The 21,878-nt window shown below is 39.8% G+C and overlaps 1 protein-coding gene across 2 annotated transcripts; it reads left to right on the top strand.

Annotated features, from left to right (window-relative positions):
• The first annotated feature begins 63 nt into the window (after positions 1–63).
• lsr (lipolysis stimulated lipoprotein receptor) lies at positions 64–20,110 on the top strand. 2 transcript variants are annotated; one of them, XM_084356563.1, is made up of 11 exons: positions 64–254; positions 2,105–2,434; positions 4,903–5,022; positions 5,383–5,439; positions 7,410–7,556; positions 9,814–10,017; positions 10,217–10,273; positions 12,765–12,881; positions 14,389–14,686; positions 18,266–18,737; positions 19,339–20,110. In XM_084356563.1, exons 1-11 carry the CDS (start codon positions 215–217, stop codon positions 19,372–19,374), a joined length of 1,878 nt encoding a protein of 625 aa, XP_084212689.1. In that variant the 5' UTR covers positions 64–214; the 3' UTR covers positions 19,375–20,110. The 2 variants fall into 2 exon arrangements, with proteins under 2 accessions (XP_084212689.1, XP_084212690.1); XM_084356564.1 differs by lacking the exon at positions 5,383–5,439.
• Positions 20,111–21,878: the final 1,768 nt, after the last annotated feature.

The raw sequence follows: 21,878 nt of genomic DNA on the forward strand, positions 1-21,878 counted from the left end.
TTGGCTGCGCGGCTGACGTGGGGCGTTCAGGTACACCCCCACCAGGCTACGACATACCAGGACACAAAATGGAGCTGGAGCTACCTGGCTGAGGAGAAGGTGTATCTGCGCTCGGTGTTATGCACAACACAAAGTTTGTTTTTTTTGTATGTATGTAATTGAGGAAATAACAACAAGCTAAGTCGAGTGAAACCCAAAAGAACGAGGAATAAACATGTTCTGGACGTTTATCATCGCCGCCTTGATGGCAACAGGTAAGTTGGCCTGTTTTTCTCTTTTGCGACAGAACAGGGTGGGGGCCCTCTTCCGTGAAAAGTGCGCCGATAAATGCTGCTTTATGAGCTTTCTCACTTGTGACACATTTTTGTTGGTATTTCCTTGGTGTGGTGACAGTTCTGGGGCTGTTTATGTTCACATGATGGATTATTTTGTCTTTTTGTGTTATCAAACACGTTTTTTAACCATTTAACAACCTGTTATAACAACGAGCGTAGCTTGTTCTAGTCGATAGCTATGCCATGAACGTTCACCCACAATAAAACTGGTTGTAACTTTGTACTTTATTTAATTTACATATCTTTTAATGGGACAAAATAATGCCTACCTACAAAACCCACAAAAACAAATGAGTGATTGCACGACCACATTAAGAAAAGGTGACATTCTGCACAAGGAGCCAACATCCTTTTATGCGAAACAACATCTGTGACTTCAAACACATGTTTAAGTGATAAAAGAAATGAATGTATTCAGGAAATGTTTACGCTGACTGTGCCATTTTAAAATCACACATGTATGGGCGCTGTTCCCGTAAGTATATTTAAGATGAAAACAGTCAAACAGGAAACTCAAAATTTCACAAAGAACCTCCAGTAATCATAGCCATCATGATTTAGTAAAGTAGATCTGCAGTTTATTTTATTTACACACTTTTCTTTGACATTAGTCAACTTCTTTGTGGCAGTAAACATGTCATAATGTCAGAAAACAAAATATGTGATTGCAAGTGATCACCCCTTTTTTTTTCATCACTCTGGTTTTGACAGTAGCACATTTTCAAATGTAAATATCATCTAGAGCCTGACTGATACTTGATTTTTAGGGTTGATGCCAATATCAATATTAGGGAATTAAATTATTCTGATATCTGCTGATATACACACAGGTTTTGCAATGATCCATTAAATGTGGTTATCAGAAGCTCACAACACAGATATGTTACAGAGCCAGGATATTTTTTTTTTAGTTAAAGAATAGATTTAATTATTCAAAATTACGTCAGTGCACTGTTCTAATATTTACATTTAACCTCTTACTCATTTTATTCACCTTACTGATGATTATTTTATAAAAATCTCACTATGTTAATATCTTGTGTACACACCAACAGGGCTCCAGGCTGACTTTTTTGCTCTGGTTGCCCTGGTGCGTCCAACCTTTATTGTTTAGGTGTACCAGCACATAATTTAGCTGCACCCAATAACACATTTTCCATTTTAATTCTTAACCCATTGTAAAATGATTGCAAGCAGGAATAAAGGAGCAGATTTAGCACACGCAACAATTGTATTTCTAAAAAAAAATTGATAAAAAAGTTTAAACTTAGTGTAAAAACACAATCTTGATATCCAGGTATTTAGTAAAAAATATTGTGATATTTGATTTTGTCCATATCGCCCAGCCAGAAGTGATACTATTTTTTTGTTGTTCTTTTACGGCCTTTTCATTTAACAATAAAAGTTGCTGGGTGATGGAAAAAGTCACAGCAGACAATGTGACTGCAGCTAAGAAGTGAGCACCTCCAGTAACATGTCTGGCTGGAAAAAATCTATATTTTCATCACAGTCGAACCACAAGTCTTGACTTTATATCCAAAGTCTGGTGTCGATTATCCCTCTGCTCTCGGTGCATCCAAAGTATGCACAGCTGTAGACACTCATGAGGCTGTAATGGTCAGACAACACAGAGGTGACTCATCACAGCCACTCTCAGTGATACTAGCTGTGGGGAAATGCTGTTTGTCATATACCACGCCCTGCGAGTATTGTCGCCATTATCCGTTATGACAAAATGTGAGTAACAGTGTTTTGGAATTTCTTTCTAGAGTCCACCACGGCCATCTCTGTCCGGTGCGCCACAAAGAGGTACATTGTCATCCTCTTCCAGCCCGTCACCCTCACCTGTGACTACGACACGACCTCCAATCAGTTTCCTGTTGTCACCTGGAGGTATAAGTCATACTGCCGGGACCCCATCCAGGCTGCATTGAATCCCAGCAGTGCTGAGAACATCCTGTCTCAGAATAACCCCAACTACGATGCCAACATCGAGTGCGCCGACAGCCAGAGGACGGTGCGCATTGTGGCCTCCAAGCAAGGCAGTTCTGTTACCCTCGGGTCGGAATACCAGGGCCGCAAGATCAGCATCCTAAACAGTGAGTTGATGAAATTACACTTTACACCTGAATTAAAAGCATTTACCAATTTCAAAATTAGCAGCAAAAGATATTATTTTCTGTAGTGTGAGAATTTGCTGCCTTTTCATGTCGTAACGTTGTAGTAAATTCATACATTTTGAGTTTTTACTCTCAACAACACATTTAACGAGATCACCTTTTGCTCTTTTTGAAACTGTGATGAGTTTTTACATTTTTTCAGCCTCTGCACTGGTGACAGCTGTGCCTGGAGGCATTATGTTTTCCGGTTGTCCGTCCGTCAGTCCCATTCTTATGAACACCATATCATATCACTATACAAATGTTCACATAGACTGAACGATGGACTGATTTAAATTTGGTGGCCAAAGGTCACTGTGAACTCGCAAACCACATTTTTGGCCATAACTCAAGAATTCATACGACAATTATTTTCAAATTTGGCATAAAAAATGTTTAAGAGGATAAAATAATGACGTCATGACATTTGATATCCAAAAGGTCAGAGGCTAAATGCACCATTACATCATAATATTCTGCAAAAACTGTTCTGGCCGTTATTCAGCGTCAAAGCGTAAATCCCAGGGGGGGGGAAACGGGGGCACAACCCCAAGATATGATTTGATAACGCAGTGTTCGTTAGCAGAGTTACAGCGCTACTGACGTCAAAGTCAGTCATCGTAAAGGTACATGGGACATTGCTTGGAAGTAGCAGGGCCCATGATTTGTTTTCACTTTCATTTCTCTGTAGATCTGTTGTTCATACTGAGTCAGTATGAGTGTGTCCAGGTTGCACGGGAAGGACTAATGTACAGAACTTCATGAGTCATATGTAAAGTGCACTGTTCCAGAAATTAAAACTCAAAGATTTCTTTTTCGCATGTTTTTTCAATCCTACAGTTTAGTGGCACGTAAGAGGAAGTTAATAAAAAGAGAACAAACGGCCTAAAACCTGTGTATTTATGACTTGATTGTGCATGAGCAAGTGTTCACCCTGCTTAAGTTCTGGTATTAAGTAAACAATAAACTTGGAGTAGAGAAATTATTATGAAACAATGTCTGTCCAGTCCAGCTGTGAGGTTTAGTCTTTACTGCCAACATGCATGAGAAACGTATTTGTAAAATGTATTTTCTGAGATTACATTATTTCATTCGAAAATCAACATCATCATCATCATCAAAGGTAGATCTGCAAAGTCTTATACAGAGCTGAAGCAAGGGAACTGATAACAATAAAACTAAATGGCACTCGGTAGAGTGCATACCTCCGCCAAGGCTCAACTGACCCTTTTGTACTCACTCATAGTTACCAACCACCTAAATACATTATAGCTTTTTCATCGAGATCCATGCATTATTCCCAGAGATATTAACGAAAATGTTGAAAATCTCCAATGTTAAAGAAAGTGGGGAAAAAAACCCTGGATCCGTCCTTTTATCCAGATCCACACCAAAAGTTAATGCGGTCTATTTCATCCTCCATTCAAGTTTCTTGTAAATCTGTTCTGTAGTTTTTGTGTAATCCTACAAACCAACAAACAAACAAAAAGACATGGGTGAAAACAAAACCTCCTTGTGCGGTGATCCATGGAGGTGACCTCCTTTACCAGGTGTTTATGTACTGTAATGGTGACTGCTGACTGGAGGGAAATGTGCTTTACCTCAGTAAGACATTACAGAGAGGAGAGGCAAAAAGAAGAGAGAGAAGCAGAGTCTCTAGCGAGCTCTGAATTCAGAGATTGCCTCAATTTGAACTGTGCACTTCATGTGTGCAGTTGCTGGCTAATAATGTTAACTTACAGCTAGTGTACAGTGTGTCTTTTTGGGACGGATAAACGTGCCATGAGCATCATGAGTAAACCCAAATGTGGCTGTGGTTAAAAATGCTTTGCTGGAAGAAATTGACTTATTGCATCAACGGTGGGTGGGTGGGTCAGGATTCTTCTTTATCTGTTGATCTTTCAGATCGAATGATACCAGTCCTCTGCTCATGATCATCCTCGTTTGAGTCAGCCTGTTCTGGTATAGAAATAACTTTCCACCGCTATCATTTGTGCCTGTGTTTCAAACAGACAGTCACTTCAGGCGAATCCTGTCACCGGACAGTGTTCTCTGAACACGGCCTACACACACTCAGCTGTGTAATGCTGTGCAGTAACCATGACAGTCTTTGTGTCCTTTATTCAACATGGATCCTTCTGTCTATTAATGTTTGGCCAGATCAGCCTGGCCTTTGACAAAGATGTAACAGTTTTCACACATAAAAATGTGGGAAACTGTAATTTTCATGAATTTACCAAAGCAAACTTCTTATGAATGGGTGTGGAAAATTGTGGTTTGTGGACAGGGGTCGTCAACTGTTATGCTGTCTGTATGTTGTATTATCTGAACCCACATCTATAAGATTGTAATGATAGTGGCTAACTTCAAACCAAAAATCAAACATGTGGATCTATTGTTTTTCACAGAAGCAGACCTGAATATCGCGCAGACGGCATGGGGCGACAGCGGCGTCTACGTCTGTTCTGTGGTCTCTTCCTCGGACCTTTCAGGAAACGGTGAAGACTACACAGAACTGATTGTACTCGGTAAGTCGCAATCATATTCGTGGGCGTATGTGGTTACACTTTCTTATGCGTGTAGACACGCTTCTTCTTTTTTCTCTCTATGCTTCCTTTTCCTCCTTCCATTCACACACACACACACACACACACACATGCCATTAAACATACGGCTTTCAGTTAATTCAAGGGAAATCTTCCAGATAAACTTGGCCTGACAGATTTCGCAAGTGGCTGATGAACTATTGTGTGGGCAGATGACAGTCAGTAGAGAGGATACTTGCCTCCAGCCCAGTGCTTAATAAGTCCTTAGAGTCATTAGTTGTTGGCAGTAAAAGTAGACCGATACCACTTTAAAGTAATTGTGGCTTTATCTTTCTTTCACAGAGAGAAAGGCAAATACTACTGACCTGCTGCCTGGCATTGACTTGCTGGTTTTGGAAGGTAGTACAAGCCTCTTGATTTAGTCATGTTTTAGTTTCACAGTCGAGGTGTATTAGGTAGGATGAGTGGTAAATGTGATGGGATTGACTGTTGGTTTTGTGTTTTAAAAAGGTTCAAGACAATTTTGAATTGTCAATTTGGCTTCAGTCATGCAACAGATTCCCTTGCGAAGTGCACAAATACTCGCAACTATGACTCATCTTGAGCAGAGGGCCCTGCAGCGTACACGCATCATGTGGGTCAGCATATAATTAGTTTCCAAACTGTTCTGCTTGTCTTATACTCTCATGTCCTTAACTTTCTCCACTGTACACTTCCTCCTTATCTACTGCTGTTTCTCTTATTTAGCTCAGCTCCCATGTGTGACTTTCCTGGTTGCACAAAAGGACATTAAGCGCACGTTTTCTTATCAGTGTGCACGGCCGAATATTGTTTTTACACTCTGCTAATCCAGTTTCCATTTTAGTAGATTCATTTGAATGAACAGTGTCTCCCCTCTCTTTGCTGCTTGTGTTTCTGTGCTGCCTGAACTGACTTGCAGCATGAAACCATGAGCTGGCTGCAAGCAAGAAGCGGCTTTACCGGTTAGACAGAACCTTTAAAATTACAGCTGTGGTTTTCTTGACCTTAACACACAACAAAAAAGAGTCACCCAGTGATTTAAAAACATTGTTTGCATGATAAGAGGGTGGTGTATGGAAGCCCACTTGGAAGCTTATTAAAATGGTAATGTAAATTTGAAACATTATAATTTTCCACATATGTATGTGTTATTTGAATAAAAATGAAAATGAAAATGCAATAATTCAATTTGCATTATCATTCTCACATACTTATATGGGTTCTATGTAGGAATGCAAATTTTGAGCAATTTCTTAAATTGATAGTCAGCTGCCTTAATTGTTTATCGGTTAATCATCGACAATACATGAAGTATGTTCGCCGTTCTTTTCATTAGAAAACGGTTTTAACCCCTGACATGATCTATGTTTGATGCTAAAGCAGAGTAGGCTACATTAGGAGCTAAAAGAACAGATAAAGTAAACACAAAGTTACTGGATTGATAAACTGGCCCAACAAAATCCAACTTATATTAATGCAATTATATCAGTTTGTCTAGAATGTCTTGTATTTTTAAATGACAAATACTTATACTTTTTGATATATTTGTGACCCTCTCTGGTTGTCGATTAATACATTTTTAATCTGTTAAATTCTTAGTGCCGATTAATCAATTATTGATTAATCATAAGCATCCCTAGTTCCATGGCTGTATTACATAAATAAAAAAAAAATGAAAAGCTGCTGTACTTTTGTTTTACATAGACTTAACTTGCTTTGCAGTGGACAATATTCAAGGTTCAATATTCAGGTGCTAACTACAAACAACAACAAAAAAATCACATTTACTCAAATATCACATACATAAGTGAAAAATGATGTCCAAGGTCACATTATCATTTTAGAAAGTCCCCCATGGGCTGGGAGCTCCTGAGAGCAGTCTAACTCGGTCAAACCGCAAACTGCTGGTTCCTGTTTGACTGTTGACTCTAGTTGACCATTTACATATCGCTCCCCAGAGATTTTCTGAGTGAATTTCTATCGCTTTACGTCCGTTATTTATTTGAAAAAAAGACAGTAACTCCACAATCTGTAGTTCGGTGCAGCAAAATAACTTGAGTTTGATGTCTAAATGGCCCTATTGTGTAAATAAGAACTGTGTTGTTTTTTCTTGACTTATGTTGTTAAAGGTCCAATTTGTTAGAAAATGTATTTTTGAGTCTCGTTCAAATCTTGTCAAATGCTGTCGTGATTGCTTTGCCATCCCAAAGCATTTGGTATTTGACGAGTTGGGAATTCTTAAATTCTCAAATTGGACCTTCTTAAAGGAGCAAATTCAAGTCTTGTGGATTGTGAATGTAAATCTTTAATATCAGTGTATCTGATGTACCCCCTGCTGACCCACACAGACTGGCTCCTGGTTGTTCTGGTGGTTCTGGGCTTCCTGCTGTTGCTGCTCCTGATTGGGATCTGCTGGTGCCAGTGCTGTCCACACACCTGCTGCTGCTACATCAGCTGCCCTTGCTGTCCAGACCGCTGCTGCTGTCCACGAGCATGTAAGTACCAGATTGAAATTTGCACTTATAGTCTTTATTTCACTGTGCTTCACCTAAGGCTGGGTGTTACTTTTGTTTAACCAAAACGTGTCCGTAGCACTGAGTATCAAATAGCTTTAAATGGTGCGTGCAATATCAGTGTCATTCAATAGTATGCACACACACCTGTGTTGATCAAATTAAGTTCTGGCGGTGTCCCAACATAAATGAAACACTCATAACTACGCAAAAAACGGACTCCTGAAGTATCAAGTTTAAGTATTGTGTTGCTGTCAGTACCAAAGCTCTGATTTCATACTGGCACAAGTATTAATAAATATCCACAACTACACATGGCTCCAGTGTAACATTAAAGGAATTGAGAGTTCCAGCCCTTACGAATATGATTTATGTACTCCACTTTGGGAGTCTCTCATATGAACATAAATGGCAATACAAGGTGTCAGTTAACCCACATTTCTCAGCTTTCTTCAGTTCTGAAATGAACTCACACAGTGGGTATTTATATAGTGGAGCATAAGCACAATTTGAGTCACCAGTTTCATCACCAAAAAGTGTACAAACATGTTTTGGTTGTATGGGGACTGTTTGTTGGTCTGTATGCAATGTAGCAGGAATGTAAGCTAAGCTAATCAGCTGCTAGTTGTAGCTACCTATTCAAGAATTATTTTCATTACCTCCTCCAAGGAGTTGTGTCTCACGTCAGAATAGACCTCATTCATTTCTGGTGCTGTTCCAGATAAAGGGACGGATCCAAGAATTTTTTTTTCCTCACTTTCTTTAACATTGCGAAATAGGGTGTTTTTCCAACATTTCCAATAATTTCACAGGGAATAATTCATGGATCTTGACGAAAAAAATCAGGTGTATAGGTGGATGGTATCTATGAGTGAGTACAATATGACGTGAATTCGAGATCTGGTGAGCTCAGATTGTGGTTAAGCAGTTCAAGACTCAAGAGTCGAGATTAACTTTATTGTCCCACAATGTGGGAAATGTGTTCTGGGCCATTCGCCCACACTGCAGCCACAAATAACACAGAACATGCAATTACAAACAATCACATAAATAGATATTCACATCTGTATCATACAAAGTGCCAGAGAGTGCAAAAAAGTGCTAAAATTGTAGTAGGAAAATTACTAACCTATACAAAACAAGCAAACGCAAGTCGCCTGAACTCTGGTCTTATCTGACCTTATTTAACAGCTTGATTGACACGGGAACAAACGAGTTTTTGAATCTGTTCAGTCTGCAGTGAGGAACTCCAAACCTTCTACCAGACGGTAGCAGCTCATACTCGCCATGCAGGATTTGTGATGGGTCGCAGACAATCTTATTTGCTTGTTGCAAAGTGGCCTGTTCATAAATAGTTATAGATGGTTTAAAAGTTTGAGTTATACACGGCTATCAAGTTTTATATTGGATTAGGCCTGATTGAATTAAAGTTGGGCCTTGGCTTTGGCATGTATTCTACTGAGTGCCATTTGATTATCTGCGTGGTCTATAAAATGTCAGAAGATAGTGGTAAATGTCGGTGTTTCCCAAAGTTCAAGATACGATCCTCAGGCCAACTGAAAGATACTCAGTTTACTGTCATAAAGAAGTACACAAACTCCCCCTACCATTGCATTCACGTCAAAACACCACTGTTGCTCGAATCATCTGCCTCCTCAAGTGGTTGCCAGTTTGTACGCTGGCTGCTAATGTTAGCTAGCGTTAACCTTGTGCGTACCGTAGAACTCAGACATTCTTGCATTTTTCAACCCCAAAACTGGCAACTACCAAGACCGCTGAGCTCTGACCAAACATCGATAACACATAATTCAAACAGGGTTAAACTATTGACTGACAAACCTTGTTAGAAGCTGGAACCAACCGTCAGAATTCTTACATAGAGATAAAAAACAATCATTTTGGACCCAACAATCAAGTTAAAGTTATTAATTTACAATAACAATAGTATTTTTTAAGTAAAAGAGATACTTTTATCCCTTTCTACAATCTTTAATTTTGACTTCATCTTCTTCTTCTTTTTAATACTAAAATCAATTAATCTATTATCAAAACAGTTGGTGATTTATTTAATATCTGACAACTGCTCTATTAATCATTGCAGCTCCACTTGAGAGTGATAATCAACACCCCACAAGAAATAGTTTCAGTCTTTACCGAAGACACATGAGATGTTTTACTGTTCCACACAATCATCTTTTCTTATGACATTGACCAACTCTTCCATTTTATTATTCTGCAGTGTACGAAGCAGGAAAAGCGGTGAAGAAAGGTATGGCCAATCAATATGCCCCCACAATCTATGCTCCCAGTATGTATGCTCAGCCAGCATACGGTGGCCCGATGATGAACCAGCCTGCTATGCCGCTGCTTCCCCTACCCAACGGAGCCGGAGCCATGCCGCCGCACAATGGTTACAGTCGAGATTATGACGGCGCCAGCTCAGGTGATGATCATTCTTGTTTCTGATTGGACGGCAGCTGCTGAGTCATTTCTTTCGCAGTTCTCAGAAACCCTCGGTGGTTATTATCGGTATAAGTCAGTTAACTGACAATATGAGTTTCATCATGATCTCAGTCTCACATCTAATTTGTTTGAGCTCTGATGAAACCTTGTTTCAACTTGCCTTTTTTGTGTCCGGGCAGTGGGACAGGGCTCCCAGGTGCCTCTTCTGCATGACCAAGACGGAGGAGGAGACCACAGTGAGTAAATGGCAGTTTCACATCTATGTCCTGTAGTTTTCCGCCTGCACTGCAAAATTTTCCATTTAGGGAGATTTTCACAGGTCACGTGATACAAAGCAGCAATGCAACATAACGACAACTTCATCTTCATTTTAAAATAATCTGTTGATTGTTTCTTGATTAATCAATTGCCGTTTTGTCCAAAAATTCACATTTTTTTTTCTTAAAAAAATATTCAAACCAATAAATCGATTATCAAAAATAGTTGGTGTTTAATTTAATAGTTTGCAGCTAATCGTACAGCTCTGGTACAAAGATAATTTTAGGTCTTTCCAGTGCTGTTTCTGACTTGTCTTGAAAAGAGTTGCAACGGACTGTTAGACTTGTCTACTTTTGTCAGGAAAATTTCAACATGTGGGCCTTTGATTAAAGCAACAATATGTAGAAATCTGCATTTTGTGCAATTCGGCACCCCCAACAGTAAATACAAATTCCAGGACTAACAATTTATCAGACGTAACGTAGGTGCTAACTACAAACAAAACTCATAAAACACGTATGTAACGCTGTGATCCTTCCCTCTCACTGAATCAAATCAAACACATTTTATTCATACAGCCCAAAATCAAAATCACGTTGCCTCAGTGGGCTTTACAGTCTGTACAATGAACGACATCCTCCTGTCCTTGAATCAAGTGAGTAAAAACGCTGTCTGTCCCTCGCCCAGGACGGACAGACATGCAGTAGGTGTTGCGTTTGCAGAGCAGAACAACAAAATCACAGTTCACATATTTCATTGATAGAAGGTGTGATACAAGTGAATTATATAAATATATGTGAAGGGTGTAGATCCAGGAGGACGACTGAGCAGGTCAAGGCCTCCACTCCACCGTGGTGACCTGGAAAAGGACAGGCCACACAAGATTATTAGCAAAACAAAAAACAAAAAAAAACATCAGAATGTAAAAAGATCACATTTTTACAGAAGTACAGATGTGAGGAGATGATAAAACAGAAGCTAGCAATGATCCATGGGAGCCCAGGGTTTGACGATCCAGATCTGTCAATATGTGAGACAGGAGAGAGAGATGTTCCCACAGGTGGGCGTGGTAAACAGAAAGAAGCCTGAGTGAAAAGAGAGGAGGCTAAAAACTGCAGTTACATAGTGCAGAAACAAGTGATGGGGGGCGGAGTGGCCGAGGCAGAGACACCATTCACCCTATTGCAAGGTACTGTGCCATCAAAGTAATTTTGAAGCTGTTATTTTAGGGTAAAAAAGGGACATAATGTTGCCATAAGTGACTTATTAAAACAAATTATTTGTAGTGTGACTATGTTCAAATGTCATCTGAGCCCTGGTAGGTTTTTTTTGATTCTCCCTTGGATCTATATGCACGCATGGCCCCATGTACCCAATGATTAAAAGTTTGCTCTGGACTTTTTTGAATTATACTTCTGTGCCTATTCATATTAATGTTTTCTAGAGGTCGACGAGTATTTCAGGGCCGGTACAGATTATGAGTGATGAAGGAGACTGATGACTGATATTTAGAACAGGTATACATTTAAAGTAAGGTCAGAAATCTTTAAATGTCAAAATGTTGAATAACCAGGGATGAAATGTTACTAACTACAATTACTCAGAGTGGTGGGGACAGAGTGGTGACTAACGAGAGAGGATGCTGCATCAAAGCCGAAGTAGCAGCTTTTTAAATTCATTTATTTTATCAGCAATCAGACACAAAAAACACACATACACAGAATTTGAAAAATTACTACTCTTGGCCACAATAATCTGTCTATCCCTAATCCCGGCACGTACAGCATGAATGTGATTTTATGATTATGATGTCAGGAGCTGTTTTGCTTTAAGTCGTGGTATTTGTATTTGCCACAACCCCAACAGGGTGGTCCATCTTCGCACTAGCACAGCCACTTTCAAACTTAAAAATGCCATGGTCCAGTAGGAAATCAGAGATCTTCAACTCTAATCAACACATGAGACTAAGATGAAGAATTTCCCTTAAAATAAATGAAGAATAACACCTAATTTGACCTTTACTTTTCAGTTCTGATTACCCTTAAAAGTAAATATTTGATCATAAATATGTTATGGTAATTTGAACTGAATTAAAAATTTGAAATTTAAAAATGTATTTTATTTATTTTATTGTAACTGATCCCTCGTGGCCCGCCTGCGGTAGCTTCATGGCCCATCAGTGGGCCACGGCCTGCATTTTGAGAGTCACAGCAGATTACATCATGTCAAGTCAGAATTGACGTAATCCAAGTTAAACTCTTATCTTATAAATAATTTAAGTGTGTCAGATTTAGTAGCTCCGCCTGTTTTTAAATCAACATTTCAGGAAATAGAGTGTGTCAGAATCGGTAGGTTGGGGTCAGAGCCACTAACTAAATTTAAGGGCGCTGTGACTGTGCAGTGTGTACTGCAGTGATTCGGTGTAAACTGCAGTAGCTGAAATCTGACCTCCCCTTTACTTCTCACCAGCTCGCAGTGGATATCGCATCCAGGTGGACCCTGACGGGAACGCCACACGTGCCATTTACTACATGGAGAAGGAGCTTTCTAATCTGGACCCATCCAGACCTGCCAACTACAACCGCTGTGAGTGACTGATCTCTTCCTGCTATTGTGGTCACAGGAACGTGCCAACCGTCCCCCAGACTACTGTGAGAGGAAATAAATCATCTTCTAGTGAAGGAGCTTAAGTGTTAGGGAAAGCCACCTACTGCCTGTGTGGGTGTTTCTTCTCCATGACCCAGTAATAATCGCAGCCCCAATTATTTCCTGTTTGTCAGTGAACCGGCTGGTCTTCCTGTAAGTTTAAAGTGGATCTCTGAGTGATCGACAGCTTTTCCCTCTTTCTCCTTTTTTATCAGCTCAGTGCTCAGCTCTTACGCCCCCCTGAGGAGGCTTTTGCCTCTGTCCTGCAGACTGTCTGTTTTTTTACAGACCATTCCCTGTAAATTCCTGATGGTTAAAATATTGTCCAGAAAATGAGTTAAATAATCAAGGAGTGCAGTGAATGTTTCATTCCCACCTCCCCCTGTAATGTTAATCCTGTCCCCCATCTGGGGCTTTATTTTACTCATCTTTCACTCACTCACACTCACACACACACCCTGCGTTCCAAAAACTATACTACCAAACTATACAGTATGCCAGAAAAAGATTTAGCATATCCTAATGCAAAGTATGTCAAATGCCAAAAATACCAGGATCTCCTACTACATCTGGTTGCATTTTGAAGTATGCAAGCCAGCATGCTTTTCTGGCTTTTCTGGCTATTCTGACCCACAATCCTCTGCGCAGTGGAAGATACGTCCCACCGTGTCACGCAAATAAAAAAGAAGCAGAGAGAACACAAACATTTGACCGCTTACTAACAGATGACAGACACCACAGTGACAGATGAAAGCACACTTGAAAGTGTAACTCTCGCCAAAATGCAACCTAGACTTCTTTTGTGAAGAGACCCGAGTCAAACCTTCATGTAAAAGCATAATTACGACGAAAAAGCCACTTTTAAGATTTACTGTATTTTCGTTTTCGGGTCAAAATCATTTTCAATGGCGTGCTAGGGGCAATTTTACGGTAGCATCAAAATCGCTATTTTTAAAACACTAAGAAGACTCGACACAACATGAAACTTTGCTCGTAGCGTCACCAGGGTCTCTACACATGAACACGAGCATTGAGAACATTGTTTGTGTACACAGAGTTTACTAAAAAGAAGGTTTTTGAACAACTCACGCTAGCAGTAGCTTGCTCCGCTCGCCGCCGTCCTGCCAGTCGAGAAGCGCCGATCCCCGAGTGCGATGTAACATGGAGGAGAGTGAAGGTGGAAAGCTCCTTAAGCGTTACATTTTGGCGAGAGTTTCACTTTAAGTAAAAGTTGTACGCTCTTTGTATTCCAAAATTTTGTGCTAAGGCTGCGACAGATGTAGGAGCAAGAGGGTCAAAGCTCAAGGTGCAATATCACAATGAAGTATCATGTCCCAATTGTATCCATACTGCAGGCAATAGTATGTACTTTGTAAGGGCAGCTGCAGTACGTACTAAAAGAACGCACCCCTACTTACTATCTCTTCTCTGTTTTTCCCTCCCTCAGTGGATAATATGAGTGAAGTCAGTTCCTTGCACGATGGCTTGGACCCCCGAGGTCGTGGCGGTCGTTCCCAGCCGCCAGCTCTGGCCACGGTCTATGACCGGGATGAAGCCATGAGCACCATCAGCAGCGTTTCCCAGCAAGGTCACCGCCGCGATGACTACCCACGTCGTGGTGGAGGGTACATGGGGGATCGTGTGCGTGCCCGCTCCATGGACAACCTTGACGACATCGGACGGCGCTACCCCCGAGATGACTACCCTCCACACCGGCGCCCAGATGAGCCCAGAGGCAGGAGAGGGTAAGTCTAAGCGAGACCTCCTTATAACCATTATTTACCTCCGTAGGACTACAGGAACTGAGCTTGTTGTGCACTACTACGCTACTTAATTCAGCTGTCTCCTTGAGGTATCCTTTAGAAAACAAAACAAAATTTTAATCTAAACATTAAATTGTGCTTGTTCTGTTTTTCATAAAAGTAGGCTCTGTGAAACTTCTGTGTTGCGGTGGAAGCAGCTCTTTACTCTACATTAGTGGACTCAACTTCTAAACTAACGTTAGCTACTGTTGCTCTCTGTTAAAGGAGAGAGGCACTTGAGAACGTGCATAAAGTCACAGTCCATCACATAGAAATCCACAGCCCAGCAGCTTTAAACAACTTAAAGAAATCGTCTACAGGTTAGATAGATAGATGGATGGATGGATGGATGAATAGATAGAGAGATAGATAACTTTATTAATCCCAGAGAGGGAATTAGGTTTGTGTAGACAACTGAGAGAGACAGAGAAGGTCATGTTACAATCTGCTCACATATGGCCAATAAAAACATTATTAATACATGTAAATTACTACAAATTGTTACATAATTAATGCTTAATAATATATATTTCTTCTGTGACGCAGATATTCAATAGTTTATCTAAAAGTGGCCACAGCCTGCAGTTCAACCTACTATGCTACTGACTGCTTATTGTTTGTTGTTCTGTAAAACCTTCAGGTGGACTTTCCAGCTATGAAAAAAAACTCGGCTGCTCACATTGCATTGAAACATTGGAAAGTACATTGACGAGTACGACATCGTAGTTTTCCTGCTGCGTTTGCGTTCATGTTTGAGCATCTTGAACACTGAAGAATTCCACCCCTGTCTCATTTCACGCATCTCTCCAAATCAGTGAGTGGCAACGCCCTCTTTCAAGTTGAGACTGCGCTTTGAATTGGGGTTTCCCAAACACATATCGTCTGTTGTCATTAATGATGAGAATATACAGGGAGAGCCCCTACCCTAATACAACTGAGTGATAATGGTACCAAGAAAACCACCTGTGACTGTTTTCCCTTTCATTCTACTTCAAGAAGCCCTAATAATAATATCACTGTCCCACATACTCCATTAATGTTTATGACACCAGCGTAGGTGTCGCACACGCACAAAGATTTTAGTATGTTTGTGCGCCGTCCGAAGGTTTCTGTCGGTCTGCTGGCAGCATAATGGCTGTAAGTACTTAGAGAACATGCACGGTGTGATGAGCCACTTTCTAAACTCATCTGAGATTAGAAACATGCAGGGCAAAAATCAGCTTTGGACGGACAATTACATGACATTTTCTCATGTGATGTCATGTTTCTCGCAGACACACGGATGTAGTGCTGAAAGAAAATAAACACGGCTAAGAAAAACTATATTGCTACTGCAAACACTGCTAGTTGTGTTTACAGTGATATACTGGCGGGGAAAATCATATTTTTCCCAGGATGCCCTCCTTGCTCCCCTGCAGAGCTAAAGTCATGTTTTGATCCTGATTGAATCGTGCCATGAATTACACATATGATGTTTTTTCAATTTAATAGATTATTTTTCAATTTGAGAAAGTCGCAGTTTGTCATAAAACTAATGAAACATAAGACTTATTAGATATGATATCGTAGAGCTGCTCCTGTTTAAAAGCAGCTCACAGGACTGACGAACTCTCCTTTTACATAACTGTAGTTGTCAATGTGACCAGATTTATTGTGATTTTCATGTTTTAATACCTTTTCTGTGCCAAGTTGGCGGCCAGGTTGGTATTGAGCGAAGCGATGTAGTTCACTGAGCAGTTTAACACAAAACTAGATGATATTTTACTTTAATTACAGCAAACTGTCACTTTCTTGACCTGCAAAATGATCTTTTAAAGTGACAGACATGATATGTGTAATTCATGGCACGAATCAAAGGGGATCAAAAAATCATTTGTCTCTCCCTTTTGACTACTGTACAATTTCTTTCTGAAACTAAGGTCCCATGAAGGAAACCTGGAGGGGCGTGACTGTCTGTTGTATCTGTTTTGACAAACAAGCTTTCAGTTGATGTGTGACCCCTGTCACCCAGTGGGTGACCCTTTACATCCACTGGGTGTGAAGAGCTAACTGTCATTCATTCACTTAACATTCACTTAACTCATCCTTTTCTCTAGAGTTACCTTGCATCACCACAGTGTTGTATTATCAAACAGTGCTAATTTACTTGAATTCAACAACATTTTCAATAAGATAACTGACATTCATGAGGATCTTTAATGAATCCTGTCTAAATAATCATTAATATCTGTCAGAGAGTCTCTCAACTGTCCTTGATTGACCGCTGTCGCTAGTCACGTAATCACAAATCCGTGTTCAGCATTGCTTGCGTCATTGTTACTGACACATTCAGGTAATCTCCGCTCGTAAAAAAAGATGCATGCAGGGAAAACACTGATCATTTTAGGAAGCAGGTGATTAAGAAAAAAGCTTCACAATAATTTCTCAGAAACTTCACTTTTATATCTTTTTCAACTTCAGCTGTTTCTTATGTCCATCGAAGTGTCAATCGAACAAGACATGCGTGTTATAATGATGTGATCGAATGTCCAATATTCCATATTATACAAGCAACATAGTCACAAGCTTGAAATATTCAGAAAGCAAAAAAGAGAAGAAAAATAAGAAAAAGTGTAGGTTAAATTTAGAGGAAACTAATATGGAAATAACAAATAATCTTAACACGTCATAGTAGTCTGTTTTAGATGAGGCATAACTAGAGAATAAGCTGACGTTATGCCTACATACAGTATGAAGGATGCACTGGAAATTAAAATGCGATGTAAGAAATGTGGTCCCCAAGTTGAAATGTGACTACATACTGGTAGTTCTGTTGGTCTTGGTGGTTTAACCTCTTTCCCGTGAAAAGATGCTTTGAAAATGACCTCATTTCAAGAAATAGGTAGGCAGGAGAGACGCGAGGTACGCGATTCAGTCAAACGTGACAATATATGACTCTTTGAAAAGTTTTTTACTTTCCACATTGAGTAAAATTGTTGTCAGCTTGTTAAATTAATTTGTAACTTTGTTATTTCACAATTTTAACAAACCTCAGCTTGAACATTAATTACAAATTAACATAGATATTAACATACAGTACAACAAGATTGTTTTATTTTACTTTTCTATAAAGTTTAAATTATAAAAAAACAAACCTTTAACCCTTTATACTATAGGGTAAATTCTGGGTAGAGAATATCTGCATCACGGATTAGCTTACATACAATTTAATTCAATTAAAACATTTAAAAAAATTAATTAAACTAACATTGGGTTGGATATCTCGGCCCTGTGCGCACATATGCAGGTATTTGTTAAATCAAAGCTTTTTCTATGTGTTTTGGCCTCCTTTCAGCCTGTGTTTTATTTCACTGAAAAGTGAGCTTTTGAAAAAAAATACTCCTTCCAGGGTGAAGACATTCAGAAACTCAATGTTTATCAGTGTTTGTGACATCATTGGTGAATGAAAAGTTGCATGTGTTATGAGATTTAAACTCTCTATGTTTCTGTCTCAAGTAATTTTGCTGCTTTCTGTCTCCTCAGCTCGGATGACGGCTGGAGCAGTAGCGCCCGCAGCGGCAACGACCGCAACTATGACGACCGCAGGCGCCGCGACTATTCACCGGAAGATCGGCGGAGAGGAGACAGAGGGGCCTCCGATGGCCTCCAGGGGAGACGCAGCCGCAGCCGTGATGATCTGATGGACATGGAGAGGGATCGCCGGCACGGCGGCGGTGGTGCCAGGGGCGGGCGAGATGATTATGATGACAGCTTCCTGCGAGAAGCCATGGAGAGGAAGAAGATGGGTGAGCAGCAGAGGGCACGCAGCCGGGATCGACTGGACAGCGAGAGCGACCGCTCGGACCGAGGGAGGGCACCACGTGGGCCCCCACCACTCCCTCAGATGCCCCCCTCTGGATACCCCGGTCGCCGAGATGACTACCCACCTCCTCCGCCTCCACCGTACAGTGACAATGAAAGTGTCTCATCTTCAAAGAAAAGCAACCTCCGCAAGGTGAGTCACAGCAAAACTTTACTTCATAGGTTAAATAGTCCTCCTCACTGCCCGCTGACTTACAACTGCCACATTACTGTTCACACCTGTACTATATGTGCACTTCCTATACATATTTACACCACCATAGAGCAGCAACGATTAGTCAATATATCGATTGAAGAAAATGAATTGAGATTTTGATAATCGATTAATCATCCGATTCATAGTCATTGTGCAAAAATTTCAAAACATTTGCTGGTTCCAGCTTCTTAAATGTCCATATTTGCTGATTTTCTTTGTCATTTGTGTCACTAAATGAAGAGTCTTTAAGTTTTGAACTTTTGCAATTTAAAGACCTTAATTTTTCACAGTTTTTTGAAAAAATGAAAGCGAAAGACAGACAGACAGACAGACAGATAGGCACGAGGCTGTGCCAGATTCCTCAAGGTGGTGCTGGAGGTCAGGTAATGTCATCCAGAGTAGCTATGTAAATAAAAGTCTCAGACATAAAATAGTGCAGAGGTTCAGTAAAATATAATATAGAATAGTATTGATGAAATACTTGTAGACATGACGTCTCAATTACTTAATCAGAATGTTTGTTTTTCTTGTTGTGCAGAACGGGGCTGTGAGTCGGGAGAGCCTGGTGGTGTGAAACCAACCGTGACGTGAGGAAACCCGTCCAATAAAAGCAGCTTTGATCCATCGGAAAATCGGACCAGTTGGTTTCTAAGACTGTAAATATTTGTCACACTGCTAATCTGCCGTGCTGATTTTTTTTTTATGTTTTATGTTGCATAAATTACGGTAAACTTGTCTCGAATTTAAGTTGTGTCTGAATACTTTTTTTTAACAGGGATGAGGTACACCGATGAAATGTAATGTGCCTTTTCATGTATAAAACATTGTGGCTGCCACAAGTGCCTTAGTGTGTACAGAATTTTACTTGTTGAAGCGAAAGTCGAGTTGAGAAATAAATTCCGATTGGTTTCACCGCCTTTTTTAACATTTATGTAGTTTCATTTAGCTGATACTGATGCAGTTTTGTAGGGGTCTATAGAGGTTTCTGTTTTTTTTTACTTGTGAAAAATTGAGTGTTATTGTAAGAAAAACTATGTACATTTAAAGAATTTGATTTTACTTTGCTTTTAGTTGTGTGAGTGTGCTCAATGTCTTTAGAAAACCTGGTGAACAAAATAGTCTTGGGTAGAATTTGTGTTTGAGTTCTTACATTTTTATTTTGTTTTCACTTTTTTTTTTTTACACCAAATTTCAGTTTTAACCTGCAGTATATTGTACAGCCGACCAGTAATAACCACGCTGAAAATGCAAATGTTTATTGTGATGTGATGAAACTTAATTTTACAATAAAGGTCTCTATTGACAGGCCATTTGTTGTCTTGTAGAGTTTTGCCACTAGATGGCAACATCATGTCAGTCTCTGATTTGATGGTACAGTAGATTGTGGCTGTGTTGTTGTGGACTTATGTTTGTGCTTCTCTTGAATTTGGGACATATCAATCTCAACAATTGTTGGCAACACATCTATTCCTCTATTTGACCATTAACAAAAAAAATGTTGATGAAGGTTCTCAGTCATCCAGGTCATGGTAAGTGGAGTGCTGTGTCTTAAATTTGTTTCAGTTTCTTGAAGATGTTTCACCTCTCATCCAAAAGGGTTCCAGTTAGTTAGAACTGAAGAAGCCTCTTAGATGAGAGGTGAAACGTCTTCAAGAAACTGAAACACGTCCAGTTGCCTTACGATACTGCACTTTATAAAGCATTTATTAAGCAATTGTAAAGGTTTATAAACATCAGTTGCAACTTTATAGTAAACATTTGCTAAATAAATGGTTTATAAAGCAGCTTCATTTCATTGTTTGACATTTAAAGTTTCTTGTCTACTACAAAGTGAGTATTTTGTAGGCTATTTCTCACATTTTCTCGTGCAAACTCAGCTGGTGTGTCACTGCCAGAGATTTTCCAAAGAGAGAGAGATTATTTGTTTGGCAGTTGTCTGGTCGTGTCATTATTCAAAGCTGAACACTGTCAGAAGGGTGCCAATGTGAGACTTGCTTGACTGCTGGAGTGAAAACAGCTCAGAGTGTTAGTGGCTGTTTGCACCAGTGAACCAACAAGTGGGTGTTTGTTGCACCCTGATCTTCAGACTGGAATAACAGCGTTGGATAATTCTGTAAAACCCCTGATTATTTACAGTAACAATGTTTTGGAATGTATCGCTTGGGAAATTATTGTGATGTTAAGTTTATTATTACAGGTAATAAAGACTAACGCTGAATGCAGGTCTGTATGGTAAGCAAATGCCAGTCTCTCTTGGTTGCACAGTGTGACATATTACACACCCCATCCACCCCCTGACCTCCACATGTAGAAACATTTTGTTTTTAACAATGGGGCACCATTGAGATCTTCAAAGGAGACCTATTGTCCTTTTTTTCCTTTCCTTCAGTGTTTTATATATGTTCTTCTGCATGTAAAAGGTCCTGAAAGTTTAAACAGTACAATAGAAGCTCCTTTCTCCCACAGAAAACACTGCTCCTGAAACGTCTCGTAAGTAGTCCCTCCTTTAATTCTCTACTTTGTGACATCACACTACATCACCATGACACACATTTGCATAATTTAAAGCAGCTAGTTTGGCACGAAGAATTGATTTAGCACAGCTGCTCTGTTGTTGTTGTCATTGGGTCAGGCATGTGTGAGCTGACCAATCAGAGCAGACTGTGCGTTCAGGAGGAGGGGCCTTAAAGAGACAGGAGCTAAAACAAAGAGAAAACTGATATGTTTTTTTGAGCATTAAAGCATGTAAACCTATGCTCGTATTAACCCAAAATAATAACATGAACCTGAAAATGAGCATATTATATCTTCTGAAAAAGAAGAAGTCAAAAGAGGCGATAGCTGAAATATGATAATACTGTTTTTTAACTTGCTTTGAAGAGAAAACGAAGGCAAACGTTAGAATTATTCAAAATGTCCGTCCATCAGTTTATATATCGACTTCCAGGTTGAACTTTGACTGTTTTCTTGCGCAATGGCAGATTATTACCACCACATTGGTCATACTTTCACCTCTAACTCCAAGTACTGTGGTCAGATTGTATTTTACCGTTTCTTACTGTTTTATATGGATATTAT

Source organism: Pagrus pagrus (assembly GCF_965226575.1).
Source record: "Pagrus pagrus genome assembly, chromosome: 7".
Taxonomy (NCBI): Eukaryota; Metazoa; Chordata; class Actinopteri; order Spariformes; family Sparidae; genus Pagrus; species Pagrus pagrus.

What these genes read in the sequence shown, in the direction of transcription:
- lsr (XM_084356563.1), top strand. Translation starts at nt 215, where the DNA reads ATGTTCTGGACGTTTATCATCGCCGCCTTGATGGCAACAG. An exon ending in CTGCTGCTGTCCACGAGCAT is followed by an intron (nt 7,557 to 9,813) that starts GTAAGTACCAGA and finishes ATTATTCTGCAG; the next exon opens with TGTACGAAGCAGGAAAAGCG. An exon ending in AGACGGAGGAGGAGACCACA is followed by an intron (nt 10,274 to 12,764) that starts GTGAGTAAATGG and finishes ACTTCTCACCAG; the next exon opens with CTCGCAGTGGATATCGCATC.